The sequence below is a fragment of the Hyla sarda genome, chromosome 5 (genome assembly GCF_029499605.1).
Source record: "Hyla sarda isolate aHylSar1 chromosome 5, aHylSar1.hap1, whole genome shotgun sequence".
NCBI classification, from domain to species: domain Eukaryota; kingdom Metazoa; phylum Chordata; class Amphibia; order Anura; family Hylidae; genus Hyla; species Hyla sarda.
The window spans coordinates 309,811,856-309,828,850 of NC_079193.1; the positions used below are offsets into that span (position 1 = coordinate 309,811,856).

The 16,995-nt window shown below is 41.1% G+C and overlaps 1 protein-coding gene across 3 annotated transcripts in view; it reads left to right on the plus strand.

Annotated features, from left to right (window-relative positions):
- Window positions 1-15,490, plus strand: part of PI15 (peptidase inhibitor 15) — a 95,395-nt gene extending 79,905 nt beyond the window's left edge. For all 3 annotated transcript variants that reach the window (XM_056518588.1, XM_056518589.1, XM_056518590.1), the window contains 4 exons: window positions 10,053-10,171; window positions 11,360-11,492; window positions 11,586-11,701; window positions 11,803-15,490. In XM_056518588.1, coding sequence (XP_056374563.1) covers window positions 10,053-10,171; window positions 11,360-11,492; window positions 11,586-11,701; window positions 11,803-11,938 — 504 coding nt within the window. In that variant the 3' untranslated portion in view covers window positions 11,939-15,490. The remainder of the gene's footprint in view (window positions 1-10,052; window positions 10,172-11,359; window positions 11,493-11,585; window positions 11,702-11,802) is intronic.
- Window positions 15,491-16,995: the final 1,505 nt, after the last annotated feature.

The following is a 16,995-nucleotide window of genomic DNA, read 5'->3' on the forward strand; positions in this document are numbered from 1 at the left end:
TACTTTGTTCTTCATAAAAGTCTAATGGTATTTACTTTATTGTATGTTACTGAGATGTTACAGCCCTTACTGCTGCCCTTCTTCAGGGTGTATGCAAATCTGTATCTATTGTAGGAAAGTTTTATTCGGAAAAATCAGGTTTAATACGGAGAGTGAAAAATGTAGAAATTTACAACCATTACCAAGAGTTTTTTTTAAAGCTAAATAAATGAGAAAAAAAACCTAATTAAAATGAGATACAATCTTGACACCCTCCACATTTGTTACCCATTAACATCTCCTTTATTCTAAGCAGGTGCACTTTCTGAAATAGCTGTGTTTGCTATTGGAAAAGGAAGTATTTGTCTACTTTGGAATGTCACTATTTGGATTGTATTTAATCTATTGTTTCTGTTATGTTTATGTTCCATAACTCGCCCCTGAGTTTTGGCCCAAATGTAGCTTAGTGGTTAGTCTGTTGTTACATTTTACATATTTGCTACAATTAAGCAGGCCAGTTCTATTTTAGAAATTCCGGCTTGTCTGAAATAGTATTAAATAATGATGTCTTAGACTATTTGTTTGGTCTGCAGTAAGAACTGATCTGATATGGAGGGATCCATTGTCACGAAGCTACTGGGAGCTAGAATACATTTTGTTTATACAGGTGTTGGCCATGGTCAACATTTAAAGAGTCATTATAGAGTACAAACCAATAAACTGGAGCAGACCAAGGATGCCAGTAAATGATGTGGCTGCAGTCGCTGTATAGACGAGAACCATGTAGTAAGAAACCCACATAGTTTACGGTAAAATGGTTTTTATGTGCTTCTATGAAACCACAGCAATGAATGGAAAATTGCATTCATTTTTTTTACCAAGGCACAACCCCTACTTGTACCCTAAAGGTAGAGCTAATTTTGACTAATTTTCCTTTCTTAGCACCCAGCTTTTTAAATAAGCCTAGTTTACAATGATTATTTCCCAAATTCATTAAGGGAAAGTGGTGTTGCGGGACTTATAAACTGACCAGCCACAACATTGTGAATAAGTGGGACTTTTCCAAAGCTGCAGATGACAAGTCTGGTGCCAAAATATTTACCATGCTCCCTTTCTGCAAGCAGATGCCATAGTTTGCCGCAATATCTAGGTCGTCACCAAGAGGAAGGTTCGGGTAGGACAATACCTAGATATTTCCTGTTAGAAATTCTTTCAAAATGAGTGGCACAAACGTAATATAAAACTTGCAAGATATATACAGTTTTTAGGCTAATATTTGAGTAATTTTTTTTTACCAGGTGCAGCAAATTAAATGGTGGGAATTTACTAAGACTGGCATTTGATGTGCCAGCCTGTAGTAACATGCTGGTAGTAGTGCTGCGGCCTGCATTTGAATCAGATGTTGCTGCACAAGGCCTGCATGCTGCACATTGAAATATATGCTAGGTATAATATGTTCCGGCTTGCTGGAATATATTGTAATACAAGAGTGATTAGCAATGTATTGTGTTAGGCCATGCCCCCTTTTATAACAGGTCACACCAACATTTTAAAAACAGGCGCAACTGGTGTTGGAGGACTAAAAGTCGCAAACAAGGGGCTCATGCAAAAATCATTCCTCCAAACATGGTTATGATTAGAAGCACAGCTTTGTCCCTTGTAAATCAAAAAAGGAAAATATAAAAACTTGCATCCATGCACAAAGATAAGGCCTCAGTTATTAGCATTAAAGGGGAACTCCGGTGGAAAAAAAGTTTTTTCAAATCAACTGGTGCAAGAAAGTTAAACAGGTTTGTAGATCACTTTTATTTAAAAATCTTAACCCTTCTAATACTTATCAGCTTCTATATACTACAGATATACTACAGAGAAATTTGTGAAGTTCTTTCCATCCTGACAACAGTGCTCTCTACTGACACCTCTGTCCGTGTCAGGAACTGCCCAGGAGAGGTTTTCCATGGGGATATGATTCTAATCTGGACAGTTCTGACACGGACAGAGGTGTCAGCAGAGAGCACTGTTGTCAGACTGGAAAGAAATTCACACATTTCTCTGTTTTATACAGCAGCTAATAAGTACTGGAAGGATTAAGATTTTTTAATAGAAGTAATTTACAAATCTGTTTAACTTTCAGGCACCAGTTGATTTGAAAACATTTGTTTTCTACTTATTTCCACTGGAGTTCCCCTTTAACCTTTCTAATTATACATAAGAAAATTGTATTTCCTTTTATATAGAAATCATGGCTTATAAAATCATGGCTTTGTCCAAGCTGAAGCACACTTAGTGATGGTGGGCAGGGGCTTAACTAGAAAACACCATAAAAAGGCCTCAGGGCCCCCCTGCGCTCCTGAAACCAAGGACTGTTTGGAGGCCTGCGCCCCCACCAGGTGTGCGCTCCTGGTGGGGGCCGGGTTCGCCATATGGTAGGTATGTCACTGCCTTAGGGTACTTTTACATGTGTGCATTTTCTGCTGAAGATCTGCTTCTGCAGATTTTGCTGCCCATTGACTTTAATGGGTAGCAAAATCCGCAGAAGCATATCTGCAGCAGAAAATATACTCGTGTGAACGTACCCTTAGGGTAGGGTCAAACGTAACGAATGAGCAGTGTATGTTACGCTGCTGATCTGTCAATGACCTGACCCTATAGTGTGCCTCCTGCTGTTTTCCCCATGTCCTGCTTGCAGCAGCAATCTGCCGCTATGAGACGCTACGTGATGTCTTTGAGTACACAGCATGTGCCCGCAGAAACTCGCAGGTCCCGGTGTGGCTGCTCATAGTGGCGGATTGCTGCTGCAAGCAGCGCACAGGAAGGAAAACAGCTGGAGGCACCTTATAGGTTCGGGTCATCGGCAGATTCGCAGCATAAAATATGCTGTGGATCTGTTACGTGTGACCCTACCCTAATGTGACCCTACCCTCATTGCAAAATGTTTTATGATAATAAAACATTATATTTATATATTTTTTTCTATAAGCTAAGACATTTACTGTAAGCCAGTGTTTTCCAACAATGGCACCTCAAACTGTTGCAAAACTACAACTCCCAGCATTCCCAAAAACCTTTGTCTGTCCAGGCATGCTGAGATTTGTAGTTTTACAACAGCTGAAGGCACCATGGTTGGAAACCACTAGCTTAAGGTGTCTGAGGAAGTCACTTTGCGCAACTTTTATGAAGTGAGCACAGGAGCTCCTTCGCTAACTTCATAGCCATGCCGTAAATGAATGGCGCTGTGTGCTGCAGCACCGTACATTTACATTGCACAGTGTTTTAAGTCATACCTTGCAGGATAGCGAGGTCGGCTGGCCAGAGGGAAGGGAAAGGTCCACACTTAATGGCCTTAAGACCAGGAGAGCCCAGCGGAGGACCGGGGTTACCATCGGGAGCGGTGAGGACGCGGTCCGGAGCAGCCTGGACAGGTGAGTATAGTTTCATATACTTAACATTGCACGAATCCCTCAACTTACGATGGATTCGACAAATGATGGCTCGTTTGGAACGAATTACCATCGTATATTGAGGGACCACTGTACTATCAGACAAGAGAGAGCACAGAGGAGTGCTATCAGACAGGAGAGAGCACAGAGGAGTACTATCAGACAGGAGAGAGCACAGAGGAGTACTATCAGACAGGAGAGAGCACAGAGGAGTAATATCAGACAGGAGAGAGCACAGAGGAGTGCTATAAGACAGGAGAGAGCACATGGGAGTGCTATCAGACAGGGGAGAGCACAGAGGAGAACTATCAGACAGGAGAGAGCACAGAGGAGTACTATAAGACAGGAGAGAGCACAGAGGAGTACTATCAAACAGGAGAGAGCACAGAGGAGTGCTATCAGACAGGAGAGAGCACAGAGGAGTGCTATCAGACAGGAGAGAGCACAGAGGAGAACTATCAAACAGGAGAGAGCACAGAGGAGTGCTATCAGACAGGAGAGAGCACAGAGGAGTGCTATCAGACAGGAGAGAGCACAGAGGAGAACTATCAGACAGGAGAGAGCACAGAGGAGTACTATCAGACAGGAGAGAGCACAGAGGAGTGCTATCAGACAGGAGAGAGCACAGAGGAGTACTATCAGACAGAAGAGAGCACAGAGGAGTAATATCAGACAGGAGAGAGCACAGAGGAGTGCTATCAGACAGGAGAGAGCACAGAGGAGTCCTATTAGACAGAAGAGAGCACAGAGAAGTACTATCAGACAGGAGAGAGCACAAAGGAGTGCCAGCCCACCCTCACTTACTGGACTTTGTCCATGCCTGTGCTTCAGCTTGGACAAAGCCATGATTTTATAAGCCATGATTTCTATAAAAAGGAAATAAAATTTTCTTATGAAGTCTATTAGAAAGGTTAATGTTTTGACAAGATGTACAACATATAAAAAGTTTTTGAAACTGACAGTGCCCATTTAAAACCTAAAAGCTTAAAGCTAAGGCACGGCAGTGGGAAAATGTCTGAGATATGGTCTCCCCAGATTTCCACAACCAGTTCAGTTTTGTTGATGGGTCTCTTTCTATACACAAAGCTGTGAAAGACTCATTAATCAAGCGGAGCCGAATGGGTCGGGGGATCCGGGAGACCAATTCCTAAACATTGCCTAGGTGCAATGTTACTTCAGAGTCAAATTAAGTTGTTCATAAAAAGGGAGCCTTTCAGGATTTTATGAATCTACTGACAGAGTTGCTTCAAGACACGTGGCAAATAGTGAAAACTCACAAATAATTTAGAAAATAGGGGTGCTACTTTACACTACTGTAGATACCATTTTATAGTGAGCAAATCTTTAATTGAGGTTTTATGTAAGTCATTATAATACATTTTTTTTATATAAAGAATGTCTTAGAGGCAAAAGAGGCTGCAGTATGCCAACGTGACTAGAATTAGGTCAACCGTGTATTGAAAACACATCCAACAAAGGCAATCTGATCATTTCTGTATAGAGAACAGATACACTGGCACACAGCAAGTTGGTTTTGGACTCTCAAAGAATAAGTCCCTATGTCCACTATTGAGATAATAAATTGCTGAGTGCAAGCCTGAGGTCTCCAAATTCTTGGAATTTTGGACCAGGTTTTATGTCCCAGCAGGAGGTGTTTGTGGTTTTATTTTAGCTTGGTTATTCTTGTATCCAGTTTGAATACATTTTAATTTTTTGTCACTGCTTTCATTTGAGATTACATAAACATAAACAGGGACATTTATCATTGCTGTTTTGGTAAGCAAGTTTTGTAGGCATTTTTTTCTTGCTTTTGGTCTTGCTTATGTGTGACATATTTATCATACTATCTCAGGGGGTTGATAAATTTGTCTCACATAAGATAAAAACAATAAATCACTTTTGAATACCATTTTTTTTAGCACACATAAGCAAAAAACAATAAATGACTCCAGAACACCACTTTGTTACCCCACCTCTTCTTCTCTGTAAAAAATGTGATATACAGTGGATATCAAAAGTTTGGGCATCCCAGGAAAAAAAATGTATTAATGTGCATAAAGAAGCCAAGGAAAGATGGAAAAATCTCCAAAAGGCATCAAATTACAGATTAGACATTATTATAATATGTCAACAAAAGTTAGATTTTATTTCCATCATTTTCTCTTTCAAAAAAACAGAAAACAAAAAAAATGGCATCTGCAAAAGTTTGGGCACCCTGCAGACTTAATATCTTGTACTGCCCCCTTTGGCAATTATCACAGCTTGTAAACGCTTTGTGTAGCCAGCCAAGAGTCTTTCAATTCTTGTTTGAGGTATCTTTGCCCATTCTTCCTTACAAAAGTCTTCCAGTTCTTTGAGATTTCTGGGCTGTCTGTCACGCACTGCTCCTTTAAGGTCTATCCATAGATTTTCAATTATGTTGAGGTCAGGAGATTGCGAAGGCCATGGCAAAACCTTCAGTTTACGCCTCTTGATGTAATCCCCCATGGATTTCGAGGTGTGTTTAGGATCATTATCCATTTGTAGAAGCCATCCTCTCTTTGACTTCAGCTTTTTCACAGATGGCATCAAGTTAGCATCCAAAATTTGCTGAAATTTTATTGAATCAAGTTTTCCTTCTACTCGTGAGATGTTCCCTGTGCCACTGGCTGCAATACAACCCCAAAGTATGATTGATCCACCCCCATGCTTAACAGTTGGACAGAGGTTCTTTTCATTAAATTCTGTTCCCCTTCTTCTCCAAACGTACCTTTGTTCATTCCGGCCAAAAAGTTAAGTTTTTACCTCATCGGTCCACAGAACTTGTTTCCAAAAGGCATCAGGCTTGTCTATATGTTCATTTGGAAAGTTCAAATGCTGATTTTTGTGGTGAGGACGTAGAAGAGATTTTCTTCTGATGACTCTTCCATGAAGACCATATTTGTACAAGTATCTCTTTATAGTGGAATAGTGTACCACAACTCCAGTGTCTGCCAGATCTTTCTGGAGGGATTGTGCAGTCAAAAGTGGGTTTTGAATTGTTTTTCTCACAATCCTGCGAGCTGTTCTGTCTGATATTTTTTCTTGGTCTTCCAGATCTTGCTTTAACTTCCACTGTTCCTGATGACTGTCATTTCTTAATTACATTCCGAACAGAGGATATTGACATCTGAAAACATTTTGCTATCTTCTTATAGTCTTCTCCAGCTTTGTGAGCGTCAACTATTTTCAGATTTAGATTTCTAGACAACTGCTTAGAAGAACCCATGGTGCTGATTGTTGGGGCAAGGTCAGATGAGTCTGGGCATTTAAAACCTTTGAGATTGACATCACCTGGTCTTCCCAGATGATGATTGAGAACAATCCATGACACTGGCAGGTCTCAGCTTTGCAAAGGGGGCAGTGCATGCTATAAATTCTGCAGGGTGCCCAAACTTTTGCAGAAGCCATTCTTTTTTGTTTTCTGTTATTTTGAAAGTGTAAATGATGGAAATAAGATCGAACTTTTATTATATATATATATATATATATATATATATATATATATGTAAATATTTGTATGAAAATTAGCATGTTTAAAATTGTCCTCTTCTGACCCCTCTAACTTTTTTCTTTTTCCATATACGTGGATGTGTGAGGGCTCATGTTTTCATCATAGGAGTTGTAGTTTAGAAACAGCGAGACTCCAACTTATATCTTTCCCAGACAACAAAAGGGGGTTGTAGTTTAGCAACTGTTTGGAAATGCCAGTTTATGGGCATTATCCATAAGGGAGGGACCATAAATGTACTAACCAATTTTCCGTGTTTTTTTTCCTTAAATTTCAGATATGTGTATGCAGAGGACTTCTTCGGATTCGGTAGACTATGTCGATAACCAGCATTTTTTTTTATATATATTAATAAATGGTTAACGAGGGCTTGTGGGGGAGTGTTTTCTGGAATAAAGGTTTTTAAAAAGTGTTGTGGGAAGAGCCAGTACCAAGAGGCCTGTAGCATTAAAAATGGTGCTCCTGGGCCTAGGCTGTAACAGGCTGGAGTTTTTTAGGCTGGGGAGGGTCAGTAACAATGGTCCTCGCCCACCCTGGTAACGTCAGGCTGTTGCTGCTTGGTTGGTATCTGGCTGAGATGGAAAATACGTGAAACCCCCACACATTTTGCATAAATAAATTTAAAAAATGCATACGGTTTCCCCTATTTTTATTTTCAGCCAAATACCAACCAAGCAACAACAGCCTGACATTACCAGGGTGGGCGAGGACCATTATTACTGGCCCTCCACAGCCTAAATAACGCCATCCTGTTACCGCCTAGGCCCAGAAGCGCCATTTTTGATGCTCCCGGCCTGATGGTACCAGCTCTTTCCCACACCCCTGTGGGTACTGGGGTAATAATTGGGGGTTAGTGCTAGCTGTTTTTGTAGCTAACGCTAAGCCCGGCTTAGTAAAAGACTCTGTCTATCAGACAGCTTCTACTAGTAAGCCTGTAAAGTAAAAAAATAAATAAAATAAAAAACAACACTTTTTAAAAACTTTTATTCTAAAAAACACTCCCCCACAAGTCATCAAAAAAAAACGCTGGTCATCAACGTAGTCCACCAATTCTGAAGAAGTCCCCTGCATACACGGATCTGAAATGAGAAGAAAAAAACATGGAAAATCGGTTAGTACATTTATGGTGCCCTCCCTTAGGGAAAACGATAAACCAGCATTTCCAAACAGTAAGCTTCCAGCTGTTGCTAAACCACAACTCCCATCATTTCCAGAAATTATGTCATCTCCATAATTTCCAGAAATGTCTGGGAAAGATATAACTTGTAATTTAGCAACAGCTGGAGTCTCGCTGTTTCTAAACCACAACTCCTGCCATGGGAGTTGTAGTTTAGCAACAGCTGGAGGCACCCTGTTCCTGAACAACAGCTACCATCATGGGAGATGTAGTTTAGCAACATTTGGAGGCACTCTGTTCCTAAACTACAACTCCCATCATAGGAGTTGTAGTTTAGCAACAGCTGGAGGCATCAGCCGCAGGGGAGAGATGAGCAGGAGCGGCAGAGGAGAGATGAGCAGTGGCGGCGGGGGAGATGAGGAGGAGTTTCCCTACATTTTGCTCTTTTCCCTACATTGTGCTTTTTGTACACATGCTCTGATCTGTGGGGTTTTCCTCAGCTCAAATCCACCACAATTTCTGTGGAAACCTTAGTAAATATGTTGTTATTTTGTAAAAATGTCGGGGGCGCACCTTTTTTGTGTGACCACGCCCCTTTTCCTACCTGTCACACCCCTTTTTCTGGCTTTCTCAGTAAAATGGAGAGTTGGTCGGGTTTTTTTCATTTCTGGCGCAATGAAACAGAAGTCTGTCGCAATGAGTCAGAAGGCACAGAACACGAACAAAACATGTCAGGTTTACAATAGTGAATCAGGGCCAATGTGTGATAGTTGAATCTGTAGCAGATTATGCATTGGGGTCCAGGAGCCTCAGGTAACACCATAATGCCTCATCCACACTACGGACATTCCACTGCTTGCAGCAGGGTCCCAATGTTTTAACTGGATTCTGCTGCAGTGGAATTCCGCCGGTAGAAAGTACATCTGCACAATGAATGAACATGTTCATTATTTGAGGGGAATTCCACCAAGTCTGCATTGCTGGACATTAGCTAATTCAATTTTGCTGGCTAAATGTCCTTAGTGTGGATGAGCCCACAGATGAAATCCGTAGCTGTCATAGAAGATCCAGTCTTGAGTGTCCAAATCTACTATTCCCCACGCCTTTGCCATTTCTGCTACCCCAAATGTATACTCTTTGGTGTATTTCATTTCTTGAATGTAAAACAGTTCTAAACTTTGGGTAATCGCAATTTGCTAGAAGGGTCCCTTGAGATTTACCAGAACACAACGCTTCCTTAGAGTACATTCACACATGCATATTTTCTACTGCAGATCTGATTCTGCTGCCCATTGATTTTAAGCAAATCTGCAGCAGAAAATATGCACATGTGAATGCACTGGAAATCTAGGTGATTTGCTGTTATCTGTGGGGAAACCTGGAGGTTATTTTTCAATTTCCCTGCAGTGTAAGCTCTGGATAAACTAAGCATTACACAGTGTAATGTGCAAACTGATCCAAAAGAAGAGACTCACAATACATTCTACTCACTAGGAAGTGCGTATTCACGCCAGAAACGGCAATTGCCAACCAGGTATTGCTCCCGTGTACCCTATGTGCCCCTATTTCCCCCTGTTACACCATCTATAGTCTGCACCATTTTCAAATAAAGAAGAACTGTCATATCTGGATAAGTACAACTTTCATTTCTTCTTTTGGATTGGTTTGCACATATATGTTGGACTCTAGTATGCGCCCCCTATAGGGCAGCAGGGATGACTACCTGGATGGACTGATCAGGTGTGCACGCTTACAAGAGGCAAAGCAGTGCCGGTACTGCTCCACTTCTATTGACACTGTGTAATGTAGAAGGGGTCAGGTCCGACAGAAGTGTAATAAAAAAGTATTAGTAAACTGTAAAATAGAGTAGAATACATGTATTGTTACAAGAAGTATATTCTCCTCTATGTCTTTTAACATATTTCTATACACTGTCCAAGTTTCATTAAGTGAATTACTTTTAACACAGTCATTTTTTTTCATGCAGGTCTGGGATGACAACTTGGCAAAGTCAGCTGAAGCCTGGGCTGCCACATGTATTTGGGACCATGGACCACCCTACTTAATGAGATTCCTTGGTCAAAACCTCTCAGTGAGAACAGGAAGGTATGTTGGTAATTGACATTACTATTACTACAGTATGTTTTAGTTTAGTTAAAAGGATTATCCACTCGGAGAAAAGGTAATACATCTTGCTTCCTGTGCTCCCCTTCCACCTTCCTCTTGTTTCAGAAGTATACCTTCTAAGATGGGGTTGGATGGTGGGAGTTGGGCTGGTCGAGTACTGCATGGTGATGATAACCCACATGCAGTTGTGTTTTTGTCCATGTTGTGACCAATGGACACACAATGAGATGGGTGCAAGAGGAATAACCTCTTTAAAGGAGTACTACGGTGCTTAGACATCTTATCCTCTATCCAAAGGATAGGGGATAAGATGCCTGATCACGGGGGTCCCACCGCTGGGGACCCCCATGATCTTGCACGCCGCACCCCTTAAAAATCCGTCCCCGGAGCGTGTTCGCTCCAGGTCTGATTACTGTTGATCACGGGGCCAGAGCATTGTGATGTCATGGCACCGCCCCCGTGTGACGTTACACGGGGGCGGAGTCGTGACGTCACAATCTTCCGTTCCCGTGGTCGGGAGCCAGAACCTCCAGCGCTGCCGGAAGCAGATACAGGTGGGTGCTGCATGCTATATTGCGGGGGTCCCCAGCGGCGGGACCCCTGCGATCAGACATCTTATCCCCTATCCTTTGGATAGGGGATAAGATGTCTAGGGGTGGAGTACCCCTTTAAGCTTTCAAAAACTACATCACAGGTGACATATAGTCTATCAAATAATGTACTTATTATTCTGCCTCAATAATTATGCCACCTTAGGCACTGGGCCTCAGGTGCATAGTGGGAAATATGGCCCTGGGATCTCCGTCTTATCTACAGTGTGGAAAAAAGTACAAGACAGTATTTAAATATAGTCATTTTTTATTACCAATCCATGTCACATTAGATACCAATGGTATGTCTTATTATATAAAGTTGAATGCCATATTTTGTTAGGTAATTAACCTAGTGAGTAGGATGTATTGTGAGTCTTTGGGGACCATAGGAGGTGAATTAAATGGAGGAAAACATGCTGTATAACATTAAGACAGAATGGGACATACACTTTATGTCTTGGTAGAATTGATAATATTCATGACTGGCAATTCATGCTAATCATTGTAGCACCATAATATCTAGAAAGACCATTTTGCACTTCTAAAGGGCTATCTTTTTACAATATTTGTTTAGGTATCAGTCAATATTACAACTGGTGAAACCATGGTATGATGAAGTAAAGGACTATGCATTTCCATATCCTCAAGACTGCAACCCCAGATGTCCTTTAAGATGCTTTGGACCAATGTGTACGCATTATACACAGGTAACTTGACTTCTATATACTGTATTCCATTAAAGTTTTTGGCCCTTTTCTGTATTATGACATCCAACTATTGTTTTATATTATTTATTACAGATGGTTTGGGCGACAACTAACAGGGTAGGCTGTGCCATCAATACTTGTCACAACATGAATGTCTGGGGTTCTGTATGGAGAAGAGCTGTCTACTTAGTCTGCAACTATTCACCCAAGTAAGTCGATCTATCCATCTATTATCCATCTATTATCTATCTATCTATATCTATGTACATATTTTTGCTAATTTATATGCGCAATTATCATTTTGTTTTAGGGGAAACTGGATTGGAGAAGCACCATATAAAGTTGGGGTTCCATGCTCTGCATGTCCACCCAGTTACGGAGGCTCTTGTACAGATAATCAATGTTTCCCAGGAGTAACATCAAATTACTTATATTGGTTTAAGTGAGCTGATCCAATGTAGAATATTACTGTCTAAAAATGTAAAAAAAAATATTTTAGAATGTTGTCACCTTTTACAGCGAGACATGGGAAATATAGTGTGATAACTACGGTAGTTGTAGAACATAATATCAGTGAACAAGCTTGTCCAGATGCAATCACTGTTTAGCAACATTGTTAATAATGTATTATGTGTAAATTAAATGCCAGTATGTTACAGGTATATATGAAGTCAACTTAAACAAATGTGACCTAGTTCAGATAAAGCGTGGCTGTTACTGAACAGAGAAATGGTATGATTGTACATACAATGTGCCATGTCTACTGCCTCACCATTAGAATTGGATAGGTCTATTAAATTGTAAATCTTCATTTTTGTCCATTGAAAAACATTCCTCAGTTCTATTCATGCTCGGTTTTCCACACATACAGCCATACTATGGAGATTTGGGTCAAATGCCCCTTGAGGCAGCCTATGAAAAACATCAATGTAAAAATCATATTAAGAGAAAAAAAATCCAGAGGCCATTTAAATGAAATGTTTTGAAATATTTTTTAAATTTAAATTTTAGAATGATACAAAAAATTGTGGCATATGTTAGCCATACATCACCTCCATTCTGATGCCTAAATAACAGTGCTATACAGTACTGCAACCTTTATGCACTGCACGAAATGCTATACTATGCAGAAGCAGTGCATACAATAAACATAGCACATATTGGAAGCTAATAATTCCAACTTGCAGTGACCAAATAATAGGTCCTTACATAAAGTAATAGTACTATATAATACAATGTCTAAACTAAACTTCTATACTATGAATGTCAGATTTGTTATTGTTGCCTTAGGTCACACACCATACAGGCCGGCCCTGGATATAACTGCTTTACTCAGTCCTAAGAGTTTTAGATTTCTGTTTTCTCTCTTTTTAATAGTATAAATATCCATAGAAGGATATAATTTACTCATTGGTTCTCAGTAAGGCTATCAGTTTTAAGTGTTTTAAATTACAACTAGAGTATCTGAGGTGCTTTAATGTGTTTATATTGAATTTACCATTTGTAGGGTTTAAGTTTGTCTGGATGGTTTACTATTTAAAGTGTTATATTACACAGAACAACCTCTTTCATTTATTTTTTTATTTGTTACAATCAAATACATTAGGTGCTTAACATTCCTTTTGGTGCTATGTGCAGAATCTTGTTGGATCACAAATGTGTACATTTATAATCTACAGATGCATCCTCCAAATACAATGCAGTGGCACAACATCATGGGAGTATGTCAGGGGGTACAAAAAAAGGAAGTGTATATGAGTGCCAATGCATACAAAATGTACCATGTGCATTGTCGCTCACTACAATCACTGGGCTGGGTGCTCTCTCATTGTACAGTGAGTTGGGCACTACTGTGTGCATTGCCGCTCACAGCAGTATTATACCTACAGGAGCAGGGAATCTGGCAATAGAGAGAAGTCCATGATCCTGTACGTAGTGTGTCATGGTAACAGACTAGCGTGCTGTCGATGTGTTTAGCGGTGACTTCATCTATCAGTGCACAAAAGCAGAAATGAGTAAGCAAGCATGAGTTTTGTCTATCCTAAGTCATTAGCTTAAGTTTACAATTGCATTTTGCTAATTCCTTTAGGAGTTCTGGTACTTTTGATAGCTTTTGATAGCTTAGTTTTCCGGTCTTATAAAGGAACTTGGTGCTATCTTATCCGAAAGTAGAAACCTCTGCCCATATGCAACCACAAAACGTATAATTTCAGAAAAGAGACAATGATCAAACACTGGGACTTGTTGACTTATTTTTGCAGAGTAAGGGTATGTTCACACGTGCATATCTTTGTTGCAGATCTGCTGAAGATTTGCTGCTGCCTTTAATGGCTTTAATTGACTTTAATGGGCAGCAAAATCTGCTGAAGCAAATCTGCAGCAGAGAAAACAAACATGTGAACGTACCCTAAGGGTTCACACGCGCGGATTTTCGCAGCGTATTTAGCTGCGGATCCGCTGGTGAAGGCCCGCTCTATGCTGGCTTTACATGTGCCTGCTGGTAGCGGCAATACGCCGCTACGAGCAGACACACTGCAGCGGTGTGCACGGCGTACTCGCACATCGCGGCCGCTTTCCCTGTTCTGAGCAAGGCAGAGAGCTCCCGCGATGTGCGAGTATACTGCGACTCGCACATCGCAGGGTGTCTGCTGGTAGCGACGCATTGCCACTACGAGCAGGCACATCTAAAGCCAGTATAGAGCGGGCCTTCACCAGCGGATTTGCAACGTAAAATACGCTGTAAATCTGCGCGTGTGAACGTACCCTAAGGCTGGATTCACAAGAGCAGCAGTAAATAAATATACAATTTTTTATGAGCTATTGGTCAAGTACAGGTTTGGACAGAACTAGTTTGGTCAGAACGACCATTTTTTGCCAGAGTTCAGCAAACCAGAAGAAACAGAAGCTTGCACATCTCAAGTCTCTGCACAGTCTGAATCAGTTATTCCAGACTGCATAGGAACACACGCCTTTGACAAGAGGAAAAGTAAGGGCAAGTTCACACCGAGAATCTTAGGCCGGAAGAATTTGGTTGAAATCAAGCGGTGCTAGGACCACGCAGACATTTCCATCCCCATAGACGGCAATGTCTGCAAAGCAGATTCCATCATAAGAATGAACAAGTTCTTCTTTTGGTGGCAAAATTTTAGAATTCCGTAGTGCGCAGTGGAATGCAACTGACAGCAATTGCACTGGAATTTCCGACTGGAATTCATAAGCTTAATTCCAGTTGGAAATTCCGTAGTGTGAACCCGGCCTAACAGTTGTCAATTTATTCATAAATATTCAGGAGGAATAATAAAGAAACATCATCATGCAGAGTACTAAGAAAGGTACTGACAAGTCAAGAGAGCTGTCAAATCTTCTTTACTGTACTTTTGGCATGTGTTTGGCTGTTATACAGCATTTTGTACATATGTTTGTTGATGGAGTTCAGATGTGCAAAGTGTGAATTAATGGGGTACTCCTGCCCTAAGACATCTTATCCCCTATTCAACCACTGGGGACTTCCGCAATCTCTCATGCACGTCAGGCCCCCTCCCAAAGATTTGCATTGAGGGGGAGGGGCATAGCATCACAAGGGGGCAGAGTTTTGATGTCACAATACTCCGGCCCCATGGTCGTGAGTCTTCAGACACGGAGTTATCGTCGCTCTGTGCAGCTGAGACTGGTGGGGCTGAATGAGAGATTTTGGGGGTCCCCAGCGGCGGGACCCCCACAATCAGACATCTTATCCCCTATCCTTTGAATAGGGGATAAGATAGCTCAGGGCCGGAGTACCCCTTTAAGCCAAACTGTGGATAAAAACATTACAATTATGTTCTAGTTATGATAAACACCAATGAAACATTGTGATTTTATCTACTCAGTCTAAAATTCTAACATGAGTTTAGCTGACATATACAAATTATCATTGAGCTCTGGTAAACCCCATTTATGTTTACAAGTGCATCGCGGGCATTATTCAGTTATTTATATAATTTTAATAATGGTAGTGAACTGTTCGTAGCTTTGAATGGATTTTTTTAAGGAAAGTAGCATGATTATATGGTATGTTACAAGCATGAATATATAGAATATTTAAATCTTTATATCATCCTGCAAAATATAATGCCTAACAGTTTAGATATAAGTATTTGTTTGGTTTTTATCATTATCTTATTAAAGAATAGGCTATATGAGCAATTTTTTTCTTTGTTAGAATGCTGCAACTACCGTATATACTCGAGTATAAGCCGACCCAAATATAAGCCGAGGCCCCTAATTTCACCCCAAAAACCCAGGAAAAGTTATTGACTCGACTATAAGCCTAGGGAGGGAAATACATCAACCCCCCCCCCTCATCATCACCACCTGTCAATCCCTTCATCAGTGGTCTTCAACCTGCGGACCTCCAGATATTGCAAAACTACAATTCCCAGCATGCCCGAACCGTCCGGTGGGGAGGGTTAGTCGTTCCTGGCTGTCCATTTTCACTGGGGGGGCCCTCTACTCGGTCCCGGCCCCGGACTAGTGACGTTGCCTTGACGACGACGCACAGGGACGTTCATGCGCAGGTCTGGATGATGACGAAGGCTGCAGTGGTCTTCAACCTGCGGACCTCCAGAGGTTTCAAAACTACAACTCCCAGCATGCCCGGACAGCCGATGGCTGTCCGGGCATGCTGGGAGTTGTAGTTTTGCAACTTCTGGAGGTCCGCAGGTTGAAGACCACTGATGAAGGGATTGACAGACGGAGAGTTCACTCGAGTATAAGCCGAGGGGGGCATTTTCAGCACGAAAAATCGTGCTGAAAAACTCGGCTTATACTCGAGTATATACGGTATGTCTTGCGAGAGTGTATCACAGTCACCCAAGGTAGTTCATGGGCATTTGTCATCCTAATCATGGCTACCACTTACGTAATAGGCAATAAAAAGCTGCATTTAAGCTGGTGATACATTTCAGATACAGTAGCTGTCGCCTGAACATTCATCAATCCAACAACTATCTTCCCAATCCCTACGTACAAATGCATTAGACTACTCTGGTAGTAGCATATCAACTAGTGAACATAAGAATTGTGCATGTTGTAATCCAACATGTTCGATCCTTCTCTCCCCATGTACACATTAGATGGTGTCAGGATTGGTTGATTTAAAGGGAACCTGTCACCCCTTTCATACTGCCTGAACCACCAGTCATCAGGGTGGCCCCAGTCGCATCTCCTACCTTACTAGCCTTGGTTGATGGAACCCATACCCAAACAGATAGAGATCTATCAATAAAATTTGGTGTGGCAGGGAAAACCACAGGGGACTCAATAATTCAAGGTTCAAGGAGCATAAAAATGATGAGAGGTTCCATTTAATCTCATGTATATGACCAGCTTTAGTTATAGCTGAGACTGATTCACAAGAAAATGCTATCTTGGTGCTCATTGCCATATAAATGCCTTTTTGGCCGCTTTGTTTGTTTATGTATATGATTCTAAGCACTTTTAAAGGTAAAACCTGTTTTAGTTG